Genomic DNA, 15,679 nt, shown 5'->3' on the forward strand with positions numbered 1-15,679 from the left:
TTTCCTCACTGACACTTGCTTTGTTTATTGAAATCATCTGCTATAGTGTATTGTTTGAGTGATTCGTTACTTGTTTGGATCTTTCAAAGGTAGCAGTCTGGCCTAGCTGGAGTGTTAGTCTTTCATGTTTGTTCAGATGCAAGCCATGATCATTCTGTTACAACTGTGCAGCCCTTTCAGGAGTTATGATAAAAGAGTTAAAAGATATACTGTAGGTGCCTCTCTGGACCTTGCTAAGGTACTGAAGTTGTCACCACCAGCCTCGGCCATATTGCTCTGATTGATTTGTGCAGTCTTTTCAAAAGTAATGGGATTGACTGTCATTTCTGTCAGTCCTGGCTAGAGCTGAGTTTCTAGGTTAAGGTTAAGGCTGAGGTATGCTGAGTAGGTATCCCGAAGTGTAACTCATTCAGGCGAAGTGTACAGGCGCTGCAATACGTCCTTGGTCTTGGTAAAGGTATTCTGAAATTTCTTTGTATTTGATCTGTAACCTATCAAGTGCAGTGACAGGCCTGTGGCCACCACTGTGTATGAAATATGAGTGATGACTGGTTGTCATATAGTTAAGTATTGAGGAATATACGTGAAATTAAGGCTAAAAATGTAGGCATTTCCAATATTAACTTTCACTAATACAAAGAGTACCTTAGAAGCTAAAGCTACTTTTCGTGAACACTTTTACACATTAAAACATAATGCAATCAAAGTATTTTGTTATTTATACTAAATGATGATGAAATAATACTTACTCTTAGTCCAGGAAATCCAGCCGTCCCTGGAGAACCCATAACACCCTGTCAAAAATATAATATTTTAGACAGAGTAAAAATACTTATAGTCAAATTATTATAAATAAATCACTATAAATATGAGCTGCTGATTAATCTTTATTAATATGTGTGATTAATATGTTAACATTTTCTGTGATTAAAGATTTTAATGCAGCTCCTAAAAGCGTTATTTTAATCCAAATTTGACTGCACTGCACACATTGTAAATGAAGCAGTGCAAAATTAATTCAAGTCTATTAATAGTAATATTAGTAATATGCTGTTTCATAATAATGAACTTCAGTTGCATACTACACACCAGTATTGCAGCCACCCATCCCTTATAATATGGAAACATCACATATTGGAACATAAAATATTGTGTACCGCATTGAATCAATAAGAGACATGATCTGCCCCATATAATGGCACACATACTTTATATATATACACTATCACTTCAAAGTGCAGGAAATAATGTGAGAAAAATTAAAATCAAACAAATTATTCAAGTGAAGCGAATGAGATTCACTTTTGTGTTGCGTTAAAGTTGTAGATGGAGAAGCACTGCTTGCTGAGTGAGATGGTGCATCAGAGACATCCTTTCCATTATGCTGTATTCACACACTGATGGTTTAAAAAAAAAAAAAAACATTCACATTGTGCAGTATAGTGGAATCTCCAGAATAAGACACTATATGCAGTGATGTGTGCTAATGCAATTTCATCCGTGAAAGTTTAGAGGCTGTCAAGGTATAGTTGTGAATGGGAGACAGAATGGCATTGGTCAGCCCTATTCATAGTGATGAATATGCTTGCTCTCAAGCTCATAGAGGGATATCTGACCTGAAACAGCAGAGTGAAGGTGTTACCGAGCGGCCAGGTATGTCCAAGTGGCTAAAGAACAAGTGACATAGAATGGAATATCTTTATTCTTTATACCTCACCCAAGTTTCCCCCATAGCAGACATAGTATTTGTTGTTGTTTAATTAATTGTATGTTACCTACTGTGTCCTACATTGGCCTATATTATAATGTAAATTAAAAAAAAAAAAACAACTCGGCAGTAATCAGTGCAAATTGGTCATACTAATATTTCCATCTATTTGGGCTGAAATTTAAAATAGTTAAGACTTATTTTATATTTCCATTTATTTGCTTAGCAGATGTAGGACAGGTTGCAAAAACTGAAGGAGAAACAATCATTAACAGCTTGACAAGATACTAGTATTCACAGAACAGTAAGGTTTTCAATAGCTTATTAAACACATTGAGGGAGTCAGTAGTTTGAATGGAAACAGGCAGCTTGTTCCACCAAGTAGGAGCTACCTATTGTGGGGGATGGCCGGCTTTATATTCCGGTCCTCACCCCCAGGCCGCCAGGAGGAGCTCTCCAGACAGCGTGGACGGGCCCCAAGTTCCAGCAGGGCCTTATGGACTATGTAGTTTTTATGCACAGTCCTGCTGGATACCTTGGGGGCCACTGGGAGTCGCGGTCAGAGGGCCCGTGGACTCGTATATGCCCTATAACCCGGAAGTACGTCATAATCCCGGGACAGGAAGAGACGACGTGCTTCCGGGGTGAAGATATGGACTGTTTACATTGACCCGGAAGGAGTAAGGACTTGTGGACTGTTGGGCAGGAACACCTCCGGGTCAGGGGTTATAAAGGGACACTGGGAAAGCCCAGACACTTAGCTGAGCTGGGAGGAAGGGTGGCTAAGTGTCTGGGAGAGGAGGTTTGTTATTGTAATTGGTTTATTGGAGTAGTGTAGAGTGGAAGGTGCTTGGTGCACAGTGAGAAAAGAAAAATAAAAGAGTCTTGGACTTTTACCTGCTGTTTGAAGTGGTACCTGAGGGTTCAAGAGGAGGGACGGAACCTCTACTGCCACATTATAAAAAGAGTCTGGAGTGAGATATTATACTACGATGTGCACTGGAAGACTTCAGTTTAGGAGAAGCAACATAACCCCTCACTAGTGTCTCCATATACACAGGTGCTGATCCATTGACTACTCTATAGGACAGCATCAAGGATTTGAATTTAATGCAAGGTGCTACAGGGAGCCAATTTAGAGACCCGAAAAGAGGAATGACATGTGCCCATCTTGGCTGGTTAAATACGAGATGGGTGGCTTGGACCATCTACAGTGGCTTTATTGCTCATGCAGTCCTCCTGCTAGTAGTGAGTTGCAATAATCCAGACATGACAAGACCAAACCCTGGACCAGAAGTTGTGCTCAATACAGCTAACGGATAAGGCCTGATTTTGGGGATGTTACACAGATTCATAAATTATACATTCTATGACAATATGCAATTTAATACTTTAAAATAAATAACCCCATCAGATATATACTAAGAGTTTTTTCAGTCTGTCCTTTGCTATTTAACAGCCTAATCTATACACATTTTCAATTTAATTAATGATCACTTTTCTTCAGGTAGCAGTTGTGGAGTTGACTCGTGTGTATTATGCAGTTAAGCAAAACATAAACTGTAACAGTGCTGATTGTGCAAAAAAGAGGAACCCAGCATGTTTTAGTTTTTCCAAATATTGTATCAACCCCTGGGAGGATGTGGAGGGGTGGTTGGTTTCTGGTGGTTATTAGGCATTGCTTCTGTTGTAAAAAACTGTTCAATAAAGTAACTGGAATAATAAAACATGCTTAGACAAGTGATCATAAAACTGTATTGTATTAGAAATTAATCACTGAGTTACTTCTGCTAAAATATAAATATGCTAGAAGGAAATATGAGAAATTGTGTTTATCATTGTCAGTTTAATTAAAACTGTAATTGCGTGAATAATCACGATTACATTTTTATCTGAACCGCAGTCCTACTATAAATAAATGTTTTCAAAATAATTTTTAAAAAGTTGATACTGAAGAACATCTGTTAAGTTCTTCTCAATATTAACATTCACACTTGAAATATTCTTGCCTTGTGATGGGCTGCTTGCTACCTTGTCCCTGATGATACCAAGATAGGCTACTGATCCTCATAAACCAAAGTTGAATTTAGCAGGTTTGAGGTTTTATGTTTTTTTTTTTAAATTGTCTGCCAGTATACATTTACTTTACAAATATTTTTTTGTTTGAAATATATTACTGTTCTCCATTGGCATTTTGCAAGTCATCAGGCAGGGCACCCATGCACACAACGTGTATAAATAGGAGTCTGACCAAAGAGCTAGGGTAAGGACCAGAACCGTCTGAAGATGAAAATAAAGGTAGTATTGGGTGGGAGAGCCAGTGCGATGGAGAGAAGGCAGAGTAGTCGGTGGCCCAGTGAGGGAGTGAGGGGAATGGCGCCCCAAGGGATTTATACTCCCACTGTCCATTCTGAAGTAGCAGAAAGTGACTGAGTGCTGGAAGAAGTCCTGAAGTAGTTGTCTGGTTGGTTTTAAAGAATGTATAAACTGCTGATTTTAACTTCACCTGAACATTACTGGATTTTACTGATTTATTTATTGGATTATTTATTATGGAACACTGCACTGTTTGCACTTTGGGTTTTTGATTTGATTATAAATAACTTGACTGTAAATAAAACCACTTTTGCAACACTTCTTGTGGGTTTCTGTGTTATCATTGCATACATTCTCTCACTGCATCTGCATTTTAGCTTCCAATATCTTTTGCCATCTTTTAAAATGGGCTGTCAGCTTTTGTTTATAGTTTGGTACAGAACAGGCTTGTTGTTTGGGAAGCAAATTTATTTGCCATGCAGACTGGTGTGAAAATATTAGCAGTGACTTTTCTCCCACTGCCTGGGAAAGGCTCACCAGTCACATCCCCAATTACACTGTCTTTCCCTGGCAATTGCGGGTGATATGTTTCCAATTAAGGAATTATATCTAGACTATATATTTGTTATTTAAATTAACAGCTATCTAAAATTTTGGTTTATTTGACCTTCACTGTGTGAAAGGGCATCAGCATTTCATCAGGAATAACTGCTCATCAATGAAGATGTCTGCCCTTAATTATAAAGCATGATGCAGTTCTGCACAAAGAGTGCACAGGTCTAAAACAGCAGCAAAGTCGTCAGCATACAAATTGAAAGGAGAACATGCAACACTTAACATTGAGGGTGGGGTGCACCACGAGTGCAACATTTTAACAGATATGGCAGACCTGACAATGTATCCAAATTCAATTATAAAGTCAGTTTGCTTTTTGTGTTTACACATCTGCCATCAAACCATATATGTGATTCCATGCTTGCAATTGTATGTGTATGCAATTCACAACATGCCCAAGTATTTCAATATACCTCTACTCAAATCATATTCTTTCAGATCATTTACAATCAAGGGATATACCAAATTGCATTAGTCCTTCCATTTCCACAAAGAAAGTCTACCATTTATTCTCATATTTGCAAACATTGTCAGGTATGCAGTGTCTGTGAAAATTTTACAATTGCTTCATCCGCCACGTGCCACTTCACATGTTCTCCATTCCCCACATTAAATTCATACTGACTGTGTACTTCTTATTCTATGATGCATGATAATCATTGTGATTCCATTTCAAATGAGTTTAAAGTAATTTGACAGCATCAACAGTTTTAAGATTTGTTTTTTTCTTAAACATGCATAGTGAAACAATGTCATTGATTATTAAGTGCAACATTTTTTCATTATTTATTTTATAGCTGTCTGCTGAAGAAAGACAGCAACTTACACCTGAGAAACAATGTTCAAAAATATTGTTTAACAGTCAAAGCAGACGATTTGATTAGGTAAAAAGGATATGAAAATGCAGTTAAGTGCAAACCTAAGGATGCAGTCAGTGATTCACATCTGGGTACCAATATTGAATGGTGTTGTTTGTGGCAGTAACAGGGGATCTTTCATGTTATTTAAAAATAAACAAACAAAAACAAACAAAAATATGCTCAATTACATTTTCTAAACAGAATTTCAGAGTTACATCAACATGGCATTTGAAGTGCTACAAACTAGGTTAATTCAATAAAGGAGAATAGCTTAGCATGAGCAATGATAATGTAATTAAAGATTTAAAAACAGAATGTCAACTGGCCACAGTGCTAACGGTCTTAATTGTTGATTTTAGATTGACCAAGTGTGAGTGTGGGTGTGTATATGAGTAAGTGCTATTATGGACTGCATTTTGCCTAGTGCTGCTACGATAGTAATAGAAGTAATTCTTTCTGCAATAAATTTACACAAGTTCATAACAAGCTTAGGTTTTTTAAGACATATTAGCATCCTTTCCCTAAATAATAAACCAGAAAGTTAAATCAACTAAACATATTAACAGTTTTCCTGATTTTTAAATGTTCTTCTTTATCTTTTGTTTTCTTAATTCATGCTAATTTGTAAGTGGACCATTAAAGCTTAACTGCATTAAATAATATATTCTGTATCATTTTTTTACTGTAATAAGTAGTTATATAATCATTTTAGAGTTTCTAGACAACTTACTTCAATTCCATCTGGACCAGTTGGACCTCTTTCTCCAAAATCACCAACAGGACCCTACAAGTGTTAAAAAGAAAAGCACAGTTTTGCTTATAAAAGTACATATTGGTAAAGATGAAAGACTTTAGGATACTCACTAGATTGGCAACAATTAAATTATGGGTAATTTGAAAATTAAATTACTAAATGTTACTGTATGGCAGCTAGGGATGGGTATCATTAGGATTATATCGATATCGATACTGATACTGCTTATCGATACTGATATTTATTCATACTCTTATTGATACTACTCTCCATAATATGGTGCAACAAATAAAGACATAAAATGATGTGAAGAGATTCAACAGTTATTTTAATGCAACGTTTTTGCTAAAAGAAGTTAGTTTCCTGAATTCCTGCAGTACTGTTTCACGACCAGAAGCTAAACTTAAACATTACAAATTACTAAATAACTACAGTCCTTGAGCTTCCAGTGTCGTACTGAAGTGTCACCCACTGAAGGTGGTTCGTCGTGGTCGTGTGGTGGGTGTGGCAACACACTATCAGCGCATGCTCCCAACCTCCTCTTTTAGCGTCTCAAAAGCTAAAAGAATACAAAGAATATAAACAATGTCACTACAGATTAAAGATTTTTAAACAGAACAATGTAGAAGAGAACATTTCTCCTATATTATTTGCCCTCCCAAAAACTATATCAACAGTTTTTGTTTAAGAAAATGAGCATATTGATTTTCTCAGGAAGAATCTGAGATTTCTCCTTTTGGACTGTGTCCCCAATCCTTGACGGGAGATGGCAACTGGGGGCAAATGCACAGTTCCTTTTTTCTTTTCTCTTCCTCTCTAAATGCTTCACATTTATATAATTTTGTACTTGTAAGTGTTTCAGGAGGTTGCCAATGTTACCCCATTTACACGAAACTACTGTACCTTTTTACATATAATGCATTTGGCTGCATTATCATTACATTTACAACAGTGAGCTCACAGTTTTGAACGCTTTACCCTATCTGTTATGATGACTGGACAGCACAGAATGTAACCATGCAGCTATGTGACTAAAACGTGATCGCCTGACGCCAGCAGGATCGTCATCATTAGGGGATGGTTAGGAATTTTAAAAAGCTGCTAATGTTAGAATCAATTAGCATTAAAAAAATGCCGATAGTGGCACCGTTTTTCCAGAAGCTTATTGATGTTTTGGCTAAGACCAGTCTGGAACCAGTACCAGTTTAATACTGGTTTTTGATACACATCCCTAATGGCAGCATTATAAGAGAACAGTGCCTCCCACGCACGAGGGAACTGGTGTTTCTTAGCTTAACTGTCAAAATATTATCCAAAAAATGAGTGAGAATGCATATGTGTATCATATAATAGCTTGATATCCCATATTTGGATGGTTTCTACCCTGATGCAGTACTAACAGACTTTAATCAGACTGCCTTTAGCCAACTGTTCAGCTTATGGGCTTCATATCCTTCAGCAGGAGGAGCTCAGGAGTTTAACAATACTAAAAGTAATGTTCTACTTACATATTATGTAATATAGAATCAATATAAATTATTTTTTAATATATGGTAAACCTTCAGAAGCTAACAGTACTCTAATCATCTACAAACAGAAAATGGTCATATTAAAGCATTTTATAATTTCTCGTCAAGTCACTATTTGTATTCTTTAGTTTTACCTGTACATCTCAATAGCAACTATAAACTGACATAGCGTAAGTGTGTGTATGTGTGTGTGTGTTTTCCATGACGGATGGGTGACGCATCCAAGGACTTTCCTAGCATTATTCCCAGTGATCCTGAAGGCAATCTCTGACTTCCATGCCTTGAGATTAAGTTAAGAGAGTTCAGACAATGGTAGATGGTCAAAAGTACATTTATTTGAAAAATCAGTGTGGAATTAAAAAATTCTAAATCCTGCAATATTGGAAAAATGGATACAGTCATGTGGAACGTAAGCACACACAAACAAATTTTTATTTTTATGTGGACATATCAAGATAAAAGTGATATAACAAACATCATGCCACATTTTGTAGTCTGTTGTATAATTTAAATAAACATAAATACAGATTTTGCAGGTGGAAAAAGTAAGTACTCCCCCTATATTTATCACTACATTAAATACCTAAAATTAGAATTAGGTGCACCAGTTCAGGTGTAAATGATTAGAACATCATTAGAAAGGATCTTAGAAAAAACACTTCAGACATTTAGTTTGGTTTGCTCTTTGTTGTTTAAATGTGTGTCATCACTATGCCTAGACTGAAAAAGCTCTCTCTGCCCTTCAGAAATAAATTTGTAGATGCCTATGAACCTAGGAAGGCATTTAAAATAATCTTGAAACTATTGGAAATCAACAATTACACTGTGAGGAAGAAACTCAACAAGTGGAAAAGAATCCACTGTGAATTCTTCATTGTATCAGAGGGTGCTTGAGGATAATGTGATACCATACCATATCACCCTAGTCCCAAAGGTATCACGTCCTAGTGAGCTGAACAACTTCCGGCCTGTCGCTCTGACGTCACATGTAATGAAGACCATGGACTGGCTGCTGCTTCACCACCTGAGGCCATAGTTCCTCCATGCCCTCGACCCTCTGCAGTTCACATACCAGGAGAAGGTGGGAGCGGAGGACGCCATCATCTATATGCTACATTGATCCCTCTCCCACTTGGACAGAGCCAGTGGTGCTGTAAGAATTATGTTTCTGAACTTCTCTAGCGCCTTCAACACCATCCAACCTCTGCTCCTTAGGGACAAGCTGACAGAGATGGGAGTAGATTCATACCTGGTGGCATGGATCGTGGACTATCTTATAGACAGACCTCAGTATGTGCATCTCAGGAACTGCAGGTCTGACATTGTGGTCAGTAATACAGGAGCGCCACAAGGGACTGTACATTCTCCAGTCCTGTTCAGCCTATATACATCGTACTTCCAATACAACTCAGAGTCCTGCTACGTGCAAAAGTTCGCTGATGACACTGCTATTATAGGCTGTATCAGGAGTGGGCAGGAGGAGGAGTATAGGAACCTAATCAAAGACTTTGTTAAACCACCTACAACTGAACACCAGAAAAACCAAGGAGCTGGTGATGGATTTTAGGAGGACCAGGCCCCTCATGGACCCCATGATCATCAGAGGTGACTGTGTGCAGAGGGTGAAGACCTATAAATATCTGGGAGTGCAGCTGGAGGATAAATTGGACTGGACTGCCAATACTGATGCACTGTGCAAAAAAAGACAGAGCTGACTATACTTCCTTAGAAGGCATGGCGTCTTTCAACATCTGCAATAAGATGCTGCAGATGTTCTATCAGACGGTTGTGGCGAGCACCCTCTTCTACGTGGTGGTGTGCTGGGGAGGCAGCATAAAGAAGAGAGACGCCTGACGCCTGGACAAACTGGTGAGGAAGGCAGGATCTATTGTAGGCAAGACACTGGACAGTTTGACATCTGTGGCAGAGCGACGGGCGCTGAGTAGGTTTCTGTCAATCATGGAGAATCCACTGCATCCACTGAACAGTATCATCTCCAGACAGAGGAGCAGCTTCAGCGACAGACTGCTGTCACTATCCTGCGCCACTGACAGACTGAGGAGATCATTCCTCCCCCACACTATGCGACTACTCAATTCCACCCGGGAGGATAAATGTTAACATTATACAAAGTTATTGTCTGTTATACCTGCATTTTTATCACTTTTTAATTTAATATTGCTTTTTTATCAGTATGCTGCTGCTGGAGTATGTGAATTTCCCCTTGGGATTAATAAAGTATCTATCTATCTATCTGTCAGAAGTTTGAAGCTCAACGGAAAGTGGACTTAGCAAGATGACAATGACTATAAATATACCAGTGAAACTACAAAGGTCCAGCTGAAAAGAAAGAAATGGAAGGTTCTGGTATGGCCAAGTGAAAATCCAGATCTGAATTCAATCAAGATGCTTATGAGTGACTTGAAACAAGCTATGCACGCAAGAAACACCTCAAGCATCATATAGCTTAGGGAAATCTGAATAGTGGAGTTGGAAAAATCTTCTCCCATGTAAAAGACAGAGACTGGTAGGCAGTTATTGGAAATGCCTACTTGAGGTTATTCATGTCAAAGGGGACAATACAAACTATTAGAGTCAAGAGTCTACTTACTTTTTCCACAGCCATGGTATATTTGTTCATTTTTTGTTGAATAATTTACTATAAAGAAAACTTGTCCTTATTTTATCAATTAAATCACCTTAATCTAACGACACTGTTTAAAGCAAGATCAAATCTTATTCTGTCCACTATGGTGGACAGGCATGGCCCTTACCTGGCTGGGACACCTGTGGAATAGAAGGACTGCGGGAGAGAAGACATACAGGGCATTATCTCTCCTGGAGCACTGGATGGCAGCCCCCCTGGGTTATAGCGGTGCCTCGGACTCCCACCGTGCTCAATGGAAGTTCTAGTTTGGCACAGCCCTGTTGGGGTTCATGGGTACAACCAGGGGGTGCTGCAGGGACTACAAAGCCCTACTTTGTTAGGCTTAAACCTCATCCAGAAGTGCTTCTGGACCAAACTAACGGGCCATCAGAAGTACTTGCGCGTGCAGGATAAAAGAAGCCCTTTGCCACTGTTCCGAGAGCCTTTGTGCCGGACCCAAGCCCAGATAAATGGGGAGGGTTACATCAGGAAGGGCATCCGGTGTAAAATTTTGCCAGATCAACATGCGGACAACAATACAGATTTCCATACTGGGAGCTCCGGGTTAACAACGACCGCCACCAGTACTGTTAGCCAACAGGGAGCTGGCAGAAATTGGGCTACTATTGGCCAAAGGAGAAGAAGGGGGAGATGTGACCGGAGGAAAGAGAAGAGAAGGGAGGTAAATAGAGTGGAATTGAGGGTGGGAACTTTGAATGTTGGCAGTATGACTGGTAAGGGAAGACAGTTAGCCGATATGACGGAGAGAAGGAAGGATGATATATTGTGCGTGCAAGAGACTAAGTGGAAGGGGAGTAAGGCCAGGTGGAGTGGAGGTGGATTCAAAATGTTCTATCATGGTGTGGATAGGAGGAGAAATGGGGTAGGGGTTATTCTGAAGGAACAGTATGTCAAAAGTGTTTTGGAAGTGAAAAGAGTGTCAGACAGAGTAATGATTATGAAACCGGAATGATAGAAAGCTCAGTTTTATAGAAGCCGGCAAAGGGAATTCACACGTGTGGAAAAGCATAGAATTGAAAAAGGGAGAAAGATAAACTCACCTACGCACTTAACAGAGGCTGAAAGGGTAGCACACAAGTCACCAAGACAGATGGGTATGTGTGAGCATGAGAGAGAGTAGAAACATTTAAATAGGGTGGACTGCACCTAAGCAGCTGTTTTTGAATGGTACACGTCCCGATGTGACAGATTATTGGCAGTCTGCAGGAACATAAATGTGGATTGAATGGTCAAAAGGGATCGCGACATAAAACCAGGGTTCAAACGCCAGAGGCTACCTTTTGACCAGGTCTTCAGGCTTTAATGTAGATCTGTGCTGATTTGTTTAACCAAGTAGTGTAGATACGTACTGTTCTTTGTGTATACTGTATGGTAGGTGTTTAGTTATTTATTTTGGTTTGACTATTTTTTTCAGCCTGTCCTTTGTGATTCATTTTGTAGCTGGATGAAGGAGGTGGTAGATTTTTTTTTGTTGTTTTGTTTTGTTCTTTTCTTCACTTTTGATTTAGAAACATTTTTGGAAGAGTCTTTGCATTGGACTTTGTAAATATTTTTTCTGCCAGACATTTGTTTATAAAATAGTATGGACACTGCTGAAAAAAAAACAGATTCCTGTTTTTGAATAGTCTGAGTCTCTTTTACCACATCCCCTAGTTGCTTGGTCTTGTCTACTGACATCCCAAGTCAGGAATTGTACAACAGGGTCTTTACCTGGTGTGTCAACCCTGATGACCACCACACAAATGCACTTATTTTTTCCACCACCCCAGTCTAACAAGTGTAATTGGTGGGCACTGTATACCAGTGTTTCCCAACCTCAATCCTGGGGACTCCCTGTGGCTGCAGGTTTTTGTTCTAACCAGCTTCTGTTTTTAATTAGGCTCCTGGGCTAATTAAGTGATGTGTTATTTCCCAGGTCCTGTGTTTTAGGAACAATACAGAAATTAGAAAACTATGTTTGGTAAATATATATATATATATATATATATATATATATATATATATATATATATATATATATATATATATATATTAAAATTTACCAAGCAGTAATATGGGGAAAAATGCATTTTTTTCTTTTTAACAATATTTTGATTTTCATTCTACTTTTCTGTGTTCTAATTGTTTAATTAATCCATTATTTACTAATTAGTGGGTCTGATGCAAAAGTACTTGCAGCCTTTGATTATTCAGTGTTGTTTGCCAGCGTGTCTGCTCTGCTCATTTTTAATTATCATTAATAAGATACAACGAAGGGGAAAAACTGCACAGAGAAAGGGCAAAATATAATGAAATCAGCAAAAGATAGTTAAACATTTAAATCTATAGCAAAAGCAAAAATGCTTCTAAATGTCTTATAAATGTAAAAATCATGCTGTTGTACTTTTCTGAATGTAAAATAAAAGAAAAATAATACCAGCTAATTAAATGAAATCAGTGCTATCAGGTGTTGTCACTGATTAGGAATCTGGTTGGAACAAAAACCTGCAGCCACAGGGGGTCCCCAGGACCGAGGTTGGGAAACACTGCTGTATACTGGCTTAACCCTCTCATTGCCAGAATGCTGGGTCAAAGTAGCCTAGAAGATACAGAGCTATCTAAGGCCTTTACATGCATCTTATTTAATAGTGAGGAGTTACAGGAAGTACCTATATGAATGTCATCTAAAAATGAAAAAAGACGCGTTGAAAATATATAAATAAAAATTACAGTTTTTTTTCTAAGAATTAAAAGTTCCCCATTTGCTCTTTTGACTTTTTGGATTTGCCCAAATATTAAAGTTCAACCAGTCAAACAACGCCTTTTTGTCTTATGGCTACAATGTCCATGCTCACTGTCACCTGTGAATAACAGAAGTAAACCACCAGCATGTCTCTTTGCATGTGATGATATTCTTGATCATTACAGAAGTGGAAAAACTATCTTGTACTTTGTCTTCCTGTCTACTATTTCAAAACAGCAACTGAACACAATCTTTGCAGCAGTCACTTTTGCTTGGTGATGGTGCAGTCAAACTGCTTATTCTGTCACACCTGAGGCTGTTGGTTTGTTCAAGACCATGGCAAGTTCCTCAATTACATTTCTGGCTTATCAACGATTCAGATGCTTTGATTTACTGATTTTTAATTCTCTTCAACATTGTATTAGATGCATTTTCCATGTATTTACTTTGGTAATGAATACCACTCATCTTGATCTGACTTGCTGCCTTTCCCCTTTTACATAACATCAGCAATCCAACAGGCTTAAAGCATATTTTTTATATGCCCAGTTACTGTACATTGTGACAGTATTTACCATCTTTCTATGTATGAAATATAGATTGTTATGAAAGTTCTTTCATACACCTATTAATATAATTTCAAGAAACACTATTTACATTTCTTATGACGTATATATAAGACTGCCAGTGTCACATATGTGTACTTTGTGCACATTATATCAAATGGAAATTAATAACATACCGGTCTTCCTTTTGGACCTGTTTTACCAACAGAGCCTGGTTCTCCCTGTGGAGAAGAAGAAACAGGAGTAATGTTATAAAGAGAGAAATAAATAAATAAATAAATAAATAATATATATATATATATATATATATATACATATACACACATATACAGTATATATACACACACTGTATATGTTAATCAGTGATATTTTCACATGGCTGTTAACTTTGCACCTGTTACTATCATTGTATAAATTATTGAATTAGTACACAATTGTGTTTCCGTTAACTACAAATACAGTGAAACCTCGGTTCACGACCATAATTAGTTCCAAAACTCTAGTTGTAAACCAATTTGGTCGTGAACCGAAGCAATTTCCATCATAGGATTGTATGTAAATACAATGAATTCGTTCCAGACTGTACGAACTGTATGTAAATATATATTTGTTTAGTTTTTAAGCACAAATATAGTTAATTATACCATAGAATGCACAGCGTAATAGTAAACTAAATGTAAAAACATTGAATAATACTGAGAAAACCTTGAACAACAGAAAAAACTAAAACTGCAATAGTTTGCACTAAACACTTTTTTTTTATGAGTTTTAAGCACAGGGAAAAAAAATGAACATCTGAAAAATCCGAAATTTAATAGACCACCAAGAAAAGTAACATTGCCACAATGCACGCTATGAACCGATCGTTGTAAACAGAACTGAAAACAAAAACAAGCCTTTTCTATGAGGGGCCAAACAGGCCATAAATCATATATTTCTGTGTGTAATCTATTGGTTTACGTGTGAACACTATTGGTTTATGAATATTTAATATCGGTTTGCGTGCATAATTAATTGGTTTGCGTGCGTAAAATACTGGTTTCATTCATATGAACTATATTGGTTTGTGTCCGTTGTGAGAAGAAGAGACAAGAGACATGGCAAGGGTTGGGGCAGCCACCCGTTTAATTCGGTATCCTGACTGCAAAAGCAAATGATTCATGATTCAGTCAAGTTTACACGACAGAGTCCAAAACAGAACTGCCTCCCAGGGAAAAGGTGTGAGGCTTTATAGGACTTTGGGGAGAAGTGATGTCGCCCTCGGGGCCAGGACTGGAAGCGATGTGTCCCGAGTCGAGGTGGAGGCTCCTGGTGGGATTTCCCGGGAAAGGCCTGCAGGGAACTTAGAAAGAGCGTCAGTGTACCCCGCCCCCCCGGGCAGATGTTTTATCAGTCATCTCTAAGCCCGTCAGCTGCCTCCTATGCACACATGTGTGACACCGTATATTATCGGTTTGTGCGTGAACTATATTTATTTGTATGTGCATACCACTGGTTTGCATATGAACTATATTGATTTGAGTGTGTATATCACTGGTTCCAGTACGATTTGTTATTGGTTTGTGAGTGAACTGCATTGGTTTACGCTTGCATGCTATCGGTTTGCGTATGATCTATATTGGCTTGCGTTCTGTGACGGTCTAACAATTGATTTGCATATGCACTATATTGGTTTCATGCACGTCTTATACTGGTTTCATGTGGGTAACCTGTCGATTTTGCGCTTGAACTCTATTGGTTGTATGTGTGCACTATGTTGGTTTTGCGTACGAAACATATTGGTTATGCGTGCACACCCTATCGCAACTCTGTTTATGAACTATATCGGTTCTGCGTGTGAACTATATTGGTTGTTCACGTGATCTTCAGAGGAAATGGGCGGGGCAAGAAACAGGAACTGAAGGGCCGGTAGAGTCATGGAGTGTAAAGAGATGTGTCTAG

General features: G+C 38.2%; 1 protein-coding gene across 2 annotated transcripts in view; it reads right to left on the reverse strand.

Moving 5' to 3' along the window:
* LOC120514245 (collagen alpha-1(XXIV) chain) overlaps positions 1 to 15,679 on the reverse strand; it is a 327,082-nt gene that overhangs the window by 194,186 nt on the left and 117,217 nt on the right. For both annotated transcript variants that reach the window (XM_039734522.1, XM_039734521.1), the window contains exons 12-14: positions 13,915 to 13,959; positions 6,230 to 6,283; positions 750 to 794 (exon numbers count right to left, since the gene is read on the reverse strand). In XM_039734522.1, the coding sequence (XP_039590456.1) occupies positions 750 to 794; positions 6,230 to 6,283; positions 13,915 to 13,959 (144 nt within the window). The remainder of the gene's footprint in view (positions 1 to 749; positions 795 to 6,229; positions 6,284 to 13,914; positions 13,960 to 15,679) is intronic.

The sequence above is a fragment of the Polypterus senegalus genome, chromosome 14 (assembly GCF_016835505.1).
Source record: "Polypterus senegalus isolate Bchr_013 chromosome 14, ASM1683550v1, whole genome shotgun sequence".
Classification (NCBI taxonomy): Eukaryota; Metazoa; Chordata; class Cladistia; order Polypteriformes; family Polypteridae; genus Polypterus; species Polypterus senegalus.